Source organism: Emiliania huxleyi (assembly GCF_000372725.1).
Source record: "Emiliania huxleyi CCMP1516 unplaced genomic scaffold EMIHUscaffold_101, whole genome shotgun sequence".
Lineage (NCBI taxonomy): Eukaryota > Haptophyta > Isochrysidales > Noelaerhabdaceae > Emiliania > Emiliania huxleyi.
The window spans coordinates 148,340-162,688 of record NW_005202368.1 but is presented as its reverse complement, the minus strand read 5'-3'; the positions used below and the strand labels follow the sequence as shown (position 1 = coordinate 162,688).

General features: G+C 65.3%; 5 protein-coding genes across 5 annotated transcripts in view; 1 reads left to right on the top strand and 4 right to left on the bottom strand.

Moving 5' to 3' along the window:
* Positions 1 to 2,572: 2,572 nt before the first annotated feature.
* On the bottom strand, positions 2,573 to 3,746 carry EMIHUDRAFT_222034 (hypothetical protein; the record flags this gene model as incomplete). Its single annotated transcript, XM_005793374.1, has 4 exons — positions 2,573 to 2,610; positions 2,681 to 2,958; positions 3,002 to 3,349; positions 3,685 to 3,746. The coding sequence occupies 4 exons, from the start codon at positions 3,744 to 3,746 to the stop codon at positions 2,573 to 2,575; spliced, it is 726 nt and encodes a 241-aa protein (XP_005793431.1).
* An 895-nt stretch (positions 3,747 to 4,641) lies between these two features.
* EMIHUDRAFT_69472 (hypothetical protein) lies at positions 4,642 to 4,902 on the bottom strand (the record flags this gene model as incomplete). The annotated part of the gene is made up of 1 exon (XM_005793373.1): positions 4,642 to 4,902. One exon carries the CDS (start codon positions 4,900 to 4,902, stop codon positions 4,642 to 4,644), a length of 261 nt encoding a protein of 86 aa, XP_005793430.1.
* Positions 4,903 to 5,509: 607 nt separating this feature from the next.
* On the top strand, positions 5,510 to 6,800 carry EMIHUDRAFT_222031 (hypothetical protein; the record flags this gene model as incomplete). The annotated part of the gene is made up of 2 exons (XM_005793372.1): positions 5,510 to 6,622; positions 6,774 to 6,800. 2 exons carry the CDS (start codon positions 5,510 to 5,512, stop codon positions 6,798 to 6,800), a joined length of 1,140 nt encoding a protein of 379 aa, XP_005793429.1.
* A 411-nt stretch (positions 6,801 to 7,211) lies between these two features.
* EMIHUDRAFT_466378 (hypothetical protein) lies at positions 7,212 to 8,936 on the bottom strand (the record flags this gene model as incomplete). The annotated part of the gene is made up of 3 exons (XM_005793371.1): positions 7,212 to 7,415; positions 7,912 to 8,061; positions 8,121 to 8,936. The coding sequence occupies 3 exons, from the start codon at positions 8,934 to 8,936 to the stop codon at positions 7,212 to 7,214; spliced, it is 1,170 nt and encodes a 389-aa protein (XP_005793428.1).
* A 4,340-nt stretch (positions 8,937 to 13,276) lies between these two features.
* Positions 13,277 to 14,349, bottom strand: part of EMIHUDRAFT_108187 (hypothetical protein) — a gene marked incomplete at both ends in the record, with an annotated part of 1,933 nt that continues 860 nt past the window's right edge. The window contains one exon of the mRNA XM_005793370.1: positions 13,277 to 13,589. Coding sequence (XP_005793427.1) covers positions 13,277 to 13,589 — 313 coding nt within the window. The remainder of the gene's footprint in view (positions 13,590 to 14,349) is intronic.

Below are 14,349 nucleotides of genomic sequence, written 5' to 3'. Positions count from 1 at the left end.
CGCGAGATCACGTCGAGATCGGTCGAGAGTAGGTCCAGTCCCGATGGAGGCTGATCGCCCTCGCCGCGCGGCTCATCTCCCGCGCCTCGCCGCCCCGCGCGGCCGAAGCGGCCGACGAGGACGACTCCGCCTGCGCCGACCGGGCGGCGGCGGTGGCGGGGTGGCTGCGCGCCGCTTGGTCTGCCTCGGACGGGCAGCAGCTGCTGCAGGAGGCGGTGCTCGATTGCGCGGCGGCGGCGCTGCATGCAATCAGCCCCGCGCAGCAGGCCTCGTCGCGACACAGCCCGCGCGCCCTCCCCGCCACCGCCGCGGCAGGCGGCGGCGGCGGCAGCGGCGGCGGCGGCGGCAGCGGCGGCGGCGGCGGCGGCGGCGGCGGCGGCGGCGACGCGCTGCGGCGCGCTGCCCTCGAGCTGGTCGGAGTTGCGACGGCGGCGGATCCTTCGGGAGCGCCGGTGGCGGTTGGCTTGATTGAGGCGGCGGTGGCGGTCTGGCGCGAGGCGCTCGCCTCACTGCCCGTTGGCGGAGGAGGGGGCGGAGGAGGAGGGGGGGGGGGAGGAGGCCGAAGAGGCGGAGGCGGGGGAGGAGGCGGGGGAGGAGGCGGGGGAGGAGGCGACGCGGGTCTGGCCGAGGCGCTGCTGGTCCTCGCCGACCGAGAGGCGGTCTTGAGCTCGCTCGAGATACGCCCGAGATTGGCCGAGATTAGGCGCTGCTGTGCCTCGCGGCGCGGATGCCGGCGCTGCTCGATGTGGGGAGCGACTTGTGCCGCCCGCTGATGCAGCTGCTCGACTGGTACTTGCTGCACGACGCGGCGGGGCTGACTCTGCGGCCGGCTGCTCGGCCAGACGGGACACGACCGTGACACGTCCCGTGATGACACGCTTGCAGGCGGGACTGCTCTGCGGCCGGCTGCTCGCTCCTCGGGCGGGGATGCTCTCCGCGCTGCTCGAGGAGGCGAGCAGCTCTGCGACTCGGCCCGTTTCTGTCCTCGTCGGAGTTCTCGTTTCACTCGTGCTTCTTCTGTTTCGCACGACACAGGGCACGGGACTGGCGCGCACCGGCACGGACACGGGAAAGTCTTCTTTTCTAGGCGGTGCGTAGCTCGTGCGCCGACCGGAGAGGCACGATCGCCGTCGCCGGCGCGATGCACTCGCTGCTCGTGCTCGCCCCGGCGCACGCACCGCTGCTGGAGCGGCCGCTGGCGCTGGTGGCGCAGGCGGTGCTGCAGGGGCCGTGCGAGGGGCAGGGGGAAGGGTACTCCGAGCTCTCGCTCGCCACGTTCGGAGGCGTGGCCGGCCGGGCGCTCCTCGTCGCGCCGTCCACCTTCGAGGCGCGAATAGCGGCAGCTACACACACACAACTCTTCTCAGTCTCGACGACGTGCGTCGCACTGTTGATTGCGACGACGCCCGCTGCAACTGTGATTGCTCTGTCCGAGGCGGCGCTCTCGTCGGCCGCTTCCGCACTCGGCCTCGCAGAGCCGCTGCCGGCCTTTTGCTTTGCGTGGCTCGCCGTATGCGACGGGATGCTGCTTTCGTCGCAGCGGCGGCTCGCCGCGCTCGCGCTCGCTGCGCTGTTGCCCCTCGACCCAAAGGCGTGCGCTGCCTCGATCTCCGCTCCTCTCGGCTCCTCTCGGCTCCTCTCGGCTCCTCTCGGCTCCTCTCGGCTCCTCTCGGCTCCTCTCGGCTCCTCTCGGCTCCTCTCGGCTCCTCTCGGCTCCTCTCGGCTCCTCTCGGCTCCTCTCGGCTGCCTCTCGGCTCCTCTCGGCTCCTCTCGGCTCCTCTCGGCTCATCTCGGCTCCTCTCGGTGCATCTCGATCTCGACGCAAAGGCGCTCGGCTGCCTCGAGGAGGTCCTCTCCCTCTGCGTCTCCGCCCTTGCCGACGAAGAGCAGCCGCCTCCCTCGCCGGCTCGGTCGCCGCCGCCCGAGGCGGTTCGAGCCGCCTTCTCGCACGCGCTCGAGCCCTTCGACTCGCTCGCGGCGATGCCGCTCCGGCCGGCGTTGCAGCGCAGCCTCGGCGTGGCGCAGGAGGCGCACGGTGCAGCCTTTGGCGCGGCGATCGCACGGGTGGACCCCGCGCTGCTAGAGCAGGTGCGCGCCGCGTTTGGCACGGTTTGATTTTTGCGTGTACCGGGCAAGGTCAGGTCAACTTCTCCGGTGCCACACAAGGTGTAAGTGGGCACGCTCGGGACTGGAGCGCGCTGGCACTCTCGGCAAAAGAAGTAACAAAGAGACGTCTTTCACGACACGCTCCCGGCACCAACTTGATTCGTAGATCGGCGTCTCACGGCCCCGGGCCGCGGGACGGGGAGGGAGGGGGGTCGATCCGTAAATCCGTAAATCCGTAAATTTGTGACCAAAAGCCACCAGGAGTCCCCCACCACACCCATCCACCAGGCAGATAGAGACACAGCGCTCGCGACACGCTGAGAAGCCGGAGGCTGGCCTCTCCAACGCTCGCGCACAACGCTGTGCTCTGCACGCGCAGCAGAGGCCAACAGCTCTGGGGTCCGGGCGGCCCAGGCTCACAGTGGGAGGGTCAACGACCGTACGACTGTAACGCTACGTATATCTCTTAACAATCACTATATTCGTGCTTGCCGAGCTGCGCCTCTGCGAGTGCGACTATCAACCCCTCACGCGTGTGCATAATCCCCTCCATCTTGTTGTGCAGCGCCTTGACCTCTCCGCCACGCTGCGGCATCAGCGCGCCTCGCCTCTGCCTCCATCGAAATCTGCAGCGCGTCGAGCTGCTCGCGCAGCTCAGCCTGCATCTTGGCACGCATCTCGCCGATACGCCACTCAAAATCAGCTCGAGCTGCGTGTTTTACCTCGTCGGCCATCCGCTCGGCCGCTTTGATGTCGCGTTTAGCAGCCTGCTGCGCTGTCCTCAGGTTGTCGCGGTCGGAGCGCCTCAGCTCTTGTGCCGCAGCAAGCTCATCCCGCGCCGACGCGAGCGCCCTCTTCACAGCGCTCGCAGAGCGCTGCTCAGAAGCTCCTTAACCGTGACCGCAACTTCTCTTCCAACTCCTGCCGAAGCAGCATCTCAGCACTCGCGGCTGCATGGATGTCCGAGCCCCTTAGCGTGGTTTGCGTGTCTGTGCTGACGAGAGTGCGGGAGAAGCTGCCCTTGTGCTGCACAGAGATTACGCCAGCGGTAGCAGTGCTGCTTGGGGACACAACAACATTGCTCGTGGCTGAGCTGGCATAAGCCGCCGCACCAGCCTCTGCGGCTGCAGCGGTGCGGCTTCGGATCGCGTCGAGCACCGCGCCCGTATCGTGCAAGAGCAAAGCCTCGAACGTACTGAGGTCGGCTATCCCGAGTTCGTTGAGCAGACCCTCCAGCACAATGCTGAGATCGTCCGTGCCATGTGTCGCGTGTCCAACCAAGGGAACGGACGTCGCCGAAAGTCCTCAGTCACGCCGTGACCCGTGTATCGCCTGCCGCAAGCTGGGGCGCACGCTCCGAGGCGGCTGGAGCCGCTTCACGCTCAATTTGGGCGCTTTTTACGCGATTTTACGGAGTTACGGATTGAAGGGGGGTGGCGGTCCATAGGGGGAGGGGGAGACGCCGATCTACGAATCAAGTTGGTGCCGGCTCGACAGTAGACGTCGGCAAGAAAGAGCGAGACGCCTCGAGCGACCGAGACACAAGACGCAAAGCCCCACGAGCGCACAGGGCGCAACTATCGGCCCGCTAGGCCGAGCTCGCCGAGCACGGGCGCAAAGTCGTCGGCGAGCAGCAGCATCAGCTGCTCCTTGCTCTTCTTGCCGGGCAGCCCCACCAGGGGGGGGAGTAAGAGCTTGAGGCGGGGGAGCGCGCGGGGGGGGGGGGGGGGGGCTCAGATGGTCGAAGTCTGCATTCGTAGCAACTCGTAGACGTATTACACACACAAAGACTCATAGCAACTCGTAGACGTATTACACTCTCAGCGACTCATAACAACTCGTAGACGTACTACACACACGAAGACCGTGGTCCGCCCAGGCCACCAGGATCACCTCAGACAGCCTCCCCCGCTAACATGATACATGTGAAACATAAGCACGAGGACGAGGCGAGCTGGTCGACGCGGTCGTGGCTGTCGCTGCAGGCCCAGCGCATGTCAGTCGCGCTGCAGCTCGCGGCGGCGGAAGAGATTGCGACCGAGCTCAGGCTCGCCGTGGCGTCGGAGGACGCCACCGTCGCCTAGACTCCCCTGCGTCACTACGTGCCTCCCCGTCTTTGTAGCCTGGCGTTTGTGGATTGTGCCCCGTTTGTGCCGCGTCCCGTGCCCCCGAGTTCATTTAAAAAAAAACATAAGGATACTTAGCCAAAAAAGATACGGGGAAGGACCCTCAGTTGACCAGGGGTTGTGCGCCGGGCCCTCCTGCTCGGCGCCAGCGAGTTGTTGCCCAACCAACCCCCTCTCCAACAACGACGACAACTTCCCGCTCGCGGTTTTTTCTGAATGGGACCGCCAAATCAAAACGAAAAGCTTCTTGGGGAGTCTCCCGAGTGGTTGTCGTTGTTCTCCTCCTCCCCCGGGGGAGCCCGATCGAGGGGGCGAGAGGTCGGGTGCACACACGGACGGAGGACGAAGGTGCTTTGTTTAACGGGACGGGAGACGACGGGGAGGCGATGCTGAAGAGGGGGGGAGATCGTCACTTCAGCCCGGCAATCATGTCCGCGGCCTCCTGGACGGTGTTGATCTCCTCCGTGCCCTCCTCGTCGAGGGTGATTGTGAACTGCTCCTCGAGCGCCATCATGATCTCCACGGTGTCGAGCGAGTCGAGGCCGAGGTCAACGAACTTGGCGTCGGCGGCGACCTTGTCGAGGTCCACGCCCAGCTGCTCGGAGATGATTTCGCGGACCTTGTCGAGCGTTTCCGAGTCCTGCGCGCGGGCGCGGGGGCGTGACGGCATGTCGCGGTGCGGGCACCCGGCGAGTGCGGCGGGCGTGCGGCGTCAGTCGGGCCGCCGCGCGTCCGCTCGGCGCGGCGCACCCGCGCGCAGGAGCGCGCACGGGGACGGGGAGCGCGGCGCCGCTGCAGGTTTTATACGTACCGCGGCCTTCTCTTGCGCAGGGACAGGATGAAACACCTGGGAGAACCGGCAACTGTTTGCAAATGGCACCCTTACACAATATTGAGGCGAGATGGGGACGGGGGCCGCCGGTTGGGCTTGAGGGCGCGCCTTCTCCAACAGCACCACGCCGTTCTCGGCGGGCAGAGCAAGTTTGATGGCATTGACTGTCGACGCCACCGAAGCGTCGGAGCTGAAGGCGAGAGTGCCAGTTGCTCCTCCGATGACGAGGCCCACTCCGGTCAGCGCAGCGACGACGCCAAGCTTCTTGCGGGTGGGCGAGCTGCTCTTTGCAGGCTGCGCGCCCTGCTCTGAAATTGGCACGACAATGCTCATAACTGACCCCCCGACGGGCGACCGCGACCGCAGTTCCCTCCGTCCAGCTACGTGGGGGACAGACTAGGGATCCCTATAGTCGAGCGCACGTAAAAGTCGCCTGGAATTCCCTATGGGGACCACTCTGGTCGATCAGCTGCTTCACTGGAGCTCCACGGCGCCCGATTCCGTCGCATTTCGCTGGCTGCGTGATGACGGGAGTGAGGAGGCCATCTTGAGCTTCGCTGCACTTGAAACTCAGACGTCTATTGTCTCATCACGCCTCATGAACGAATGGCTAGTCGGCAAGGGCGAGCGGGCACTCCTGGTCTACTTGCCGGGTCTAGCGTTCATATCCGCCTTTCTGGGCTGTCTCCGTGCCGGCGTGGTCGCAGTACCCATATACCCGCCAGATCCGGCACATCCCGAAAAAGGCCTTGACAAGATGGATGCACACGCACGCTGCGCCAAGCCAGCAGTTGCACTAACCGAGAAAAGGCTGTCCGCCGCGCTGCGCGGAGCTTGGGTTCAGCACCAGACTGACGTGCCTTCCACGCAGCAGCCCTTTGCGTGGTACGAGACCGATGACGCGAGCGATGACGCAGTTCGATCGTTATTTTGCGGACCTCTGCTCATTGACGAGGAAGCCCTGGCATTCATTCAGTTCACGAGTGGTAGCACCGGCACACCAAAGGGTGTGTCCGTGACGCATAAGCAGCTCAGAGCAAATCTCACAGCCATGGGAGATGTACTCGCATCGCCTTCGCGTGATGCTGGAGGGCTGCGCTTCTGCTGCTGGCTGCCACAATATCACGACCTTGGACTGATTGGCAACATTGCTTTTTCGATCGTCGAGGGGGCGAGCTGCACACTAATGTCACCCGCGTCGTTTGTCAAGCGGCCGGTGCGGTGGCTCGAAGCAATCTCGTACTACAGCGCGACGCACATTTTCGCCCCTAATTTTGCGTTCGAGCTCTGTGCCCGGAAGGTGAGGGACGAACAGCTCGGTCGGCTCGATCTGTCATGTGTTATGTCCGCCGTGAATGGGGCGGAGCCTTTGCGACCTTCGACGATGCACCGATTCTTGGAGCGGTTTGGGCCCTGTGGCTTCCGTTTGGATGCCTATAGCCCGGGCTACGGCTGCGCGGAGAACGTGCTGGTGATTTCTGTCTCGCTGCCGAACCAGCCTGCGCTCGAGATCCACGTGGCGCGGGAAAGTCTGACCAGGGGGTGCTTCATTCAGTTGGTGAGCCCAGAGAATGACGCACATGAAGTAAGGGGCTGTAGTGGGGCACGTGCAAGGAGTGCACGTTCCCGATGCCGCCGGGCAGCAACCCGCATCGATGGTCACACCGTCGCGGCAGATGCACTGTCTCCGTCTCTCCGGCGCACGAGAGGCCGTGCCGTCGAAGAGCAAGAGGTAGAGTCTTCAGTCTAGAGAGGATCCGGACGAGCGCCGGGCGCGACAAGGCTCAAGGGGCAGCCCGGCAGGAACTCGCTGTTTGCCCTTCTCTCGGCGTCTCGCAGATGATCGGCTCACCGTCTCTATAGATACTAGAACTCCTTCGTGTAGTCTGTACGGCCACCTACTCCTTGACCGAACCGCGAACGAAGCCTTGAGGACGAAGGGTCTGCAGATCTTGAGATACGAAGAACTGGAACTGCCGCCGAGAGGCTGACGCTGAGGGACTGCATGTGCAACCGAGCGACAACTCAGATAACTCACTGAGAGACACCCAGACAACCTCAGAAAGAGACAGACCTAGACAACACAAGAGACAGACAGACACACATACACATACACGAGAGCTTTCTAGGCATCCCTGTCTACGCCCCTAGTAGTCGTACTCCCCCTCCCCGAGTGGGTTGTCCAGGTCGCGGTATGACGCCAGCCGCCGAGCCACCCTCTCGCTGTACGAGCTGGGCGGCGGCGCGATGCCCAGCGGTGCCGGGTCGCAGCCGCGGCTCCAAAACGCGGCTGGCACGTCCGCTCGCAGCCGCGCAGCCACGTCGGACGGACCGGCGCCGCCCGCGTCCGCCTAAAGGTGGGGCGAGGTGAGGTGGATGCCCCCGCACACACGCGTGCACGAGGGTGGCGGAGGCAAGGGCGGGGCGCGCCCACCTCGGGTCCTCTCGGGTCCTCTCGGGTCCTCTCGGGTCCGCTCGGGTCCTCTCGGGTCCTCTCGGGCCCTCTCGGGTCCATCTCGGGCCATCTCAGGTCATCTCGGGTGGTGCGACAACCTCGCCCATCTCGCCCATCTTGCGGAGCAGCCATCTCCCCATATCTCCCCACATCTCCCCACATCTCCCCACACCTCGCCCATCTTGCGGAGCAGCCAAGGCAGGAAGGTCCCGTCGCCCTTTCGGCACGCGGGCGCGCGATGAACAATGAGCCCTCGTCCCTCCTTCACCAGTGAGAGTGAACAGGGGATCCTGCTGGTAGGCGGGCGAGCGAGATGTGGGGAGATGTGGGGAGATATGGACCTGCTGGTAGGCGGGCGAGCGAGATGTGGGGAGATGTGGGGAGATATGGACCTGCTGGTAGGCGGGCGAGCGGGGGTCGCAGGCGACGTGGACCGGGAGCAGGCCCGAGGCGGCGGAGGGGGCGAGCAGGTCTGCGCCTGCGATGAGCAGCATCTCGACCGCCGGCTGACTGCCCCGCCAGGCGGCCACGTGCAGCGGCGCCTAGAAAAAAGAGAACAAATCCGCCGAGAAATAAAACCGCCGCCCGGCCAGGCGGCCACGTGCAGCGGCGCCTCCTCCACCACCCTCGCCCGCTGGTTGGGAGGAGGCGGCGCGGCGCGCGAATCGTCGAGCCTCGAGTCGAGCCAGTCCGCCGGAGGCGCGTCGAGTGACGTCCTCCCGCCGGCAGCAGCGGCGGCAGCGGCGGCGGCGGCGGAGGAGGAGGAAACGGACGCGCGACGTCGCTTTGGCGGAACGGCGTCGTGTGCGCTGAGGGACTGGCCGTCGATGAGGTCGGCGTCGGCGTCGGCGGCGTCGGCGGCGTCTGTCGGCACGAGGCGGGAGGCATCGAGGCTCTGGTCGTCGCAGCTGCGGAGGACCGAGGCGAGCACGCCGACGGCGCCTGTCGACAACTCTGCCCGTGAAGAGACGCGACTCGTGGCGGGCTGTGCGATCTGCAGGCTCACGGCGCCGCGCTCGGAGAGGCGCGCGAGCGCAGTGGTACCCATCCGCTCCCCCGTGGTGGTGCAGCGAAATACCGCCTCGTGCACCACCGACCACACCGTCGCCGGCGCGAGCAGCCGCACCAGCTCGCTCTCGCCCGGCAGGCAAATCCGCATCCGGAGCAGGCCCGGCCGCGACTGCAGCAGCGCCGCGACCTCCGCGGCGTGGCCCAGCCGCAGCGCGCTACAGAACTCGCGCCCTGCAACGTCCGCCGTCGCCTCCTCGAGCGGCGCCTCTGCGCGCGGGCGCTCGCGCCGGCGCTTCTTCTCCCTCTTGCGCTCGCGCTTCTTCTCCTTCTTTTCTCGCTTGCGCTCGCGCTTCTCCTGCTTGCGCTGCTGGTCCGGCGAGGGCGACGCAGAGCTCTCGGAGGTCATGTCTGGGTGGTGAAGGCGCTTGTTTCTTTTTTATATTACCCACAAAAGCTTCCCTGCCATAAGCGGCGCGGCGGCGGGCAGCGCGAGGCGGCGGCGCGGCGAGGCAGCGGGCGGCGCAGGGCGGGGCGGCGCGGCGGCGGGTGGGGTAATTAATTATTTGTTAATTCATTATTACTTAATAATCATCGGGCGGCGGCGCGGCGCGGCGGCGGGCGGCGCGGAGCGGGGCGGCGCGACCATCAGCAGACGCCCGGGCCTTTGGTCGCTGGAGCTCGGCAATGGTCGCGCCGCCCTCGACTCAAAAGGGGCTGCCTTCCACGCGTCGCTGCTCAGGCCGGGGGAGGGGGGGAGACCTCCTGTTCCTCGCGGAACGGGAGCAGCCCCCTCCTTGCCCGGTCTGCGAAGCAGGGCGGTGGTCGTGCCATCTTCGCTTCAAAACGACCACGCCGCAATCGTCGCCGGCGCGCGACACGTTCCCGGAGGCCGGACTGTCCTGGTCGAGAGTGTGTGCCGCCAAGGCGGGGCTACTCGGGGACAGTGCCGACGGGGCGCGGCTCGTGAGACGACTCCCGCGAAGGCACGGCTGGCATCCGTGGCGTGGGGCTCGCCTTCGAAAAGTCGGGCATGGCTCTCCCCGCAACTCTATCGCTAACACGCGCGCACCACCGAGACTGTGGTGGGCGCGCTGCGGTCGCACGTCTACCTCCGTCATAGTGCCACGACGTGCGGCCTAGAATTAGCACACGCGCCTCTGCTTGCATACACTCATACATTGGATTGTCATCGCCTGTGTGTGCCTCCCTCCTGTACCTCCCCGCATCCTCCCCCGCTGGTAGCTACCACCATTCTTCCTTCTTCCCCTGCATCTTGTAGAATAGGCTTTGGCAAGTGTGCGCCACCACCCGTCCTTCTGATCCACCCCCTCCCATTCTTGCGCGGTGGATATTTGGCGGCGAGGAAAAAGAAAAGTAAACAAACGCCGTTGAACACAGCTCCTTGGCCACTGGAGCCGAGGCACAACACAAATCAAGTTAATTCTGACCCTCAACAGCTCCTATTAGGGGGAGCCTATGCAGCATGCTGACTCGACTCCAGTGGCCGAGGTGGCGGACGATTTGGAGGAGCAAGAGAGAGAGGGAGTCGCGATTGGTACCCCCGCACGGTCTGAGCGCAAAGGCGCAGCGGATGGAGCAGGATGGTTGGGCCGCTACGCCGTGGGGAGTCGGCGGGAGAGAGGTCCTCACAAACACAGAGGTCCTCACGTCAGACAGAGGTCCTCATAGACGGGGTCCTCAGTAGTATGCGTGCGAGGACCTCTCCCTTGAATGCTGTGTGAGAACCATATTTTGTCGAGCTTGATGCCGAGCTCATCGTTCCTCGCGACGATGCGGGGTGCAATGCCTTTTATTAGCAATTAGGAGAGAGTCGGACCCTCTCGTTCGTGTGCGGTTTATAGTCGTGAGGACCTCCAGGTGTCTGTATCGTGAGGACCTCCTCCTTCACCACGGTGTATTTGCCCTGACCCCAGCCACTACAGACAGTGCTCAACCACAATCTAAGGGTAGACTGAGAGGTAGATAGATGTGGCTCTGCAGCCACTCTAACGCTTTTCGACTCCCGTCCTCGGCTGACCTCGGTCTGGCCTCGCAGTCTCGCTCCCAATACGTGCTTCACTTTTGTGACGGTGTCACAACTTTGATCAACCATATCTCGATAACTACCATGTGTCGACGCTCATGAAAGTAGGCGCAATCAACTGGCGGACCCGGAGTCCGGAGGGAGGGTGCTGAGCGTCGCGCGGTGAGCGCCGCTAATCGCCCCCGCGCCGTGCAACGCCGTCCAACGCGCGTCAGCTCTCACCAGGGACCACGGGGAATCACGGCAGAGGGGGGAGGGGGGAGGGGGTGGATGGGCACGCACGTCATGCTGCTGTACAGGAATATGCCCACACCAAGGCCACTCCCACAGTCTGAGTCGTCAGTTGGGTCCGAGGAGAAGCACATGCGGTAGTGGTTTGAGCCGCCGCCGCCGCAGCCGCCGCCCCAACCCCCGATTGGCCCAGGGGTCGCGGGAATGGTCGCGGTGAAGCCTGACACCGCGCACCCCTGACGAGCGCACGGCGGAACTCACCACAATCACACATCACGGTGGTGGGGAGGTCGGGGGTGGTTTAGCCGCACCGTGCGGGCAGTGTCGTCGTAGGCACTGGCGGGGCAGCTTCCTGATGGGGAGATTTTTTGCAGGGTATTCGGGCTCGTCTCCACGATCAGGCCGTTCGTGCTGCTCCACGCCGAGAGCGGAAACAGGAAGGCGAGGTCGAGCATCGCGGGGCGTCACTGCCGCGTCTACGTTGCCGGTGTTATCTACTCGGTCTGGAACAAGTTGTCGTATCCGCAAACGTAAAAGTGCTCGCTTGAGCACTTGAGCACTTGAGCACTTGAGCACTGGATAGGGTCAATTGCGCGTGGTACGGGACCCCTCGATCGTCTCGCCCGCCCTCACTGGTGTGTTCATTGGGGGGGTCATCACAAACAACATACCTAAAACACGGACGGTACAGGATCGAGGTGCACGCTGCAGAAGCAGTGTCGTCCCCCCTCTCCGTCGGCGGCGATGGCGGTGTGACCGATCGAGCTACAAGAGGAGCTTGTTCAGCAGGATCAGGGGTGAGCCGAGCAGTTCTCACTTCCTCAATGGGTGAGCTTCAGACCTCATCACCGGGGGCTCAGTCTCGATGGGGAGTGGGGGGGGAGAGAGAGAGCAGTTAGGCCTGCGTACCGGTAATGCGAGACGACATCGACAGTTGGAGCCGCCCGCGACTTGCAGAGCGATTGAAAGTTGTCGGGCTACGTGCGCATGTCGCGGGCGACGCCCGTCCGTAGCAGACACGTCGTGGTGACGATGATGGCGAGGAGCATCACGGTGGAGAGGAGCGTCCCGGCGCTGCCTGGGCGGACTGCAGAATTCTCTTTCTTGCACGCTCCGGGACACACGGCAGGGCGCGAGAAACGAGTGGCACGTGCGGGATGAGATCCTTCTTCCTGGTACTCGGTCTGGCCGACGTGGCAAGACTTCGTCTCGCTGCGACCCAGGGTGCGAGGAGCTGTGTTGCGACAGCCAGGGCAAGCGGAGCCACGATGAACAGCGGGAAAGGTGTGCTCCCACCGCAATGCAATGCGCAAGAGCCACAGACGCGCAATGCAGCACGGCCACGTCGCGTCTCGGCAGGAAAGCGTCCCCTTCCCGCCGTAGGCTTTGGCGGCGGCGAGGCAACCCGCGACCACGCCCCCACCGTCTACGACCCACAGGGCAAGCAGCAGGCGATCCACAAGGCGGAATCCTTCGCTGAGTACCTCGCAAAGCGCTCGGAGGCCGGCGGCGGCGGCGCGGCGGCGGCCGGCGAGGCCACTCGAGACTCAGCGCCCTGGCCGGCGGATCCGCCGCCCCCCCCGGCTGCACCGCCAGCCTATGCGCCTCCAGCGGCTGCCGCGCCCACCGCCGCGGGAGGGAGTGCGTACGACCCATGGAAGGACCCTGCTCTGACAGAAGTCACCTTCATGGTGGACGGCGTCCCCAAGAAGTACCGCATCGCCCAATGATGCGCGTGGAGGAACGCCCTCGCGCCCCGCACTGCACAACCGCGCTCGCACTGCCACTGGCGTACGGCTCTACGTAGAGCCACCTCCCTGACCACACTTGACACTTGCCCCATAGCCTCTCTATTTCGCAGCCATAGCAGTAGAATCAGCCACACAGCGCGCATCGCGTCGCCCCCGCTCCCTACGGTCGGTGGCAGCGTCGCGGCCAGACGCACCCCCCACAGGAGCGCTGCAGGAGCGCAGCCGTGCCGCCAGCGCCACAGCTCCCAGGCTGCAGCTCTCGTATGTGAAACGTGTCTCGTCTTCAGCGCACAGAGCGGTTCACAGCCTTGTTATTGAGAAGAAAACACGTCCTATGGCGCTGTGCGCTGGTCTTCACAGAACGTCTCTGCACCGGCGTGCAGAGAGAGCACGCTCAAGCGCACATACTCTATAAAATAAGGAAACGACCGACCGATACGCGTATACAAACTAGAAACAGCTGCCCCTGTGGGCGCGACGTGCGCACATGCCATGTGGATATTCTCTCCCCCCTGGCTTCTCGCCCGGCTCTCCTGCGCGGGTGCCCCCTTCCACGTGCGTGGTGGTATCTCCAAACGATGGCCACCCATGTACTGGCCATGCGCGAGGCGTGTTGGGCAAGCGGCGTGCATGTAGATTCGGGCCGCGGAGCGCGGACGCTAGCCCGGGGAGGGAGAGGCGACTCGGAGCGGCACAACGAAGCGGATTGTCCCTGCGAGCTCACACCTCGGTCGAGGCAGCGGCGGCCAACGCCTCCGCCGCCCTCTCCGCGGCGTCGCCACTCTCTGCGCGAAACGCAACGGGGCCGGCGGCCGGGGCGGCGGCGGCGCAGACATCGAGCTCCGCCCCGCCGCCCACCGCGGCGACGGGAGCGATGCGCGCCGCGGAGCCAAACGGCGAGCCGAGCGGCGGCGAGCCGAGCGGCGGCGGCGCGGGCTGCGGCTCCCGCGAGGACGGGCGGCTCGGCGGCGGGGGCGGTGCGGCCTCTACGCCCGAGCGGAGGAGGACGCGGACCAGGGAGAGGTTGTCGAGCCTGCTTGAGGGGGCGCCTCGTGAGCTGTCCTGTGTGCTGTGTGCTGTGCGTCCAGCAGTCCGGACCCGGTGCTACGTGTCGGCTCACGAGCCAATTGTGTGCAGCGTGTGTGTGTGTGTGTGGGCCCGTCCCTCCATGCTCCGAGGCGTGTCAGACTGACTGGCTGACTTGAGGGGGAAAGGGTGTCCTCGAGGAGGGTGTGTGTGGGGACTGACTACGAGTTGCATGCGGGCTGGGGCGCGGCGGGAGGGCCAGTGGGGCAGAGCTGCGGCGGTGGCAGGAATGGAGGAGGGGGGGCGGGGGGGGAGGGGGGTAGGAGGGGGGGGGGGGGAGGGAATGTGTGTGTTTTTTGGGGGGGGGGGGGGGGGGGGGGGAAAAATCCCCCCCCCCCAACCGGGGGGGCCCCCCCCCCCCCCCCCCTATTCCCCCCAAAAGGGGGAGGGGCCCGGAGTGCCCTTTCAAACCCCCCGTCCCCTTTTGGAAAATTTTGGGAAACAAAACCCCCCCCCCTGTTGCCTCCCCCATTTTTTTTGGGGCCCCCCCCACCCCGGTTTCCCCCCCCCCCGTTGATCCCCCCCCCCTTTCCCCCCCCCCGGCCGTTTTTTTTCCCGCCCCCCCTTTTTTTTTCCTTCCCCGTGGGTTCCAATGCCTCCCCCCCACCGCTTTAAAGGAAATTCCTTAAAAAAAAAGGGGGTGCCCTTCCCCCCAAAAAAGGGGGGCCCCCGAAAAAAAAAAAAACCAAGAAAGGGGGGGGGGGGGG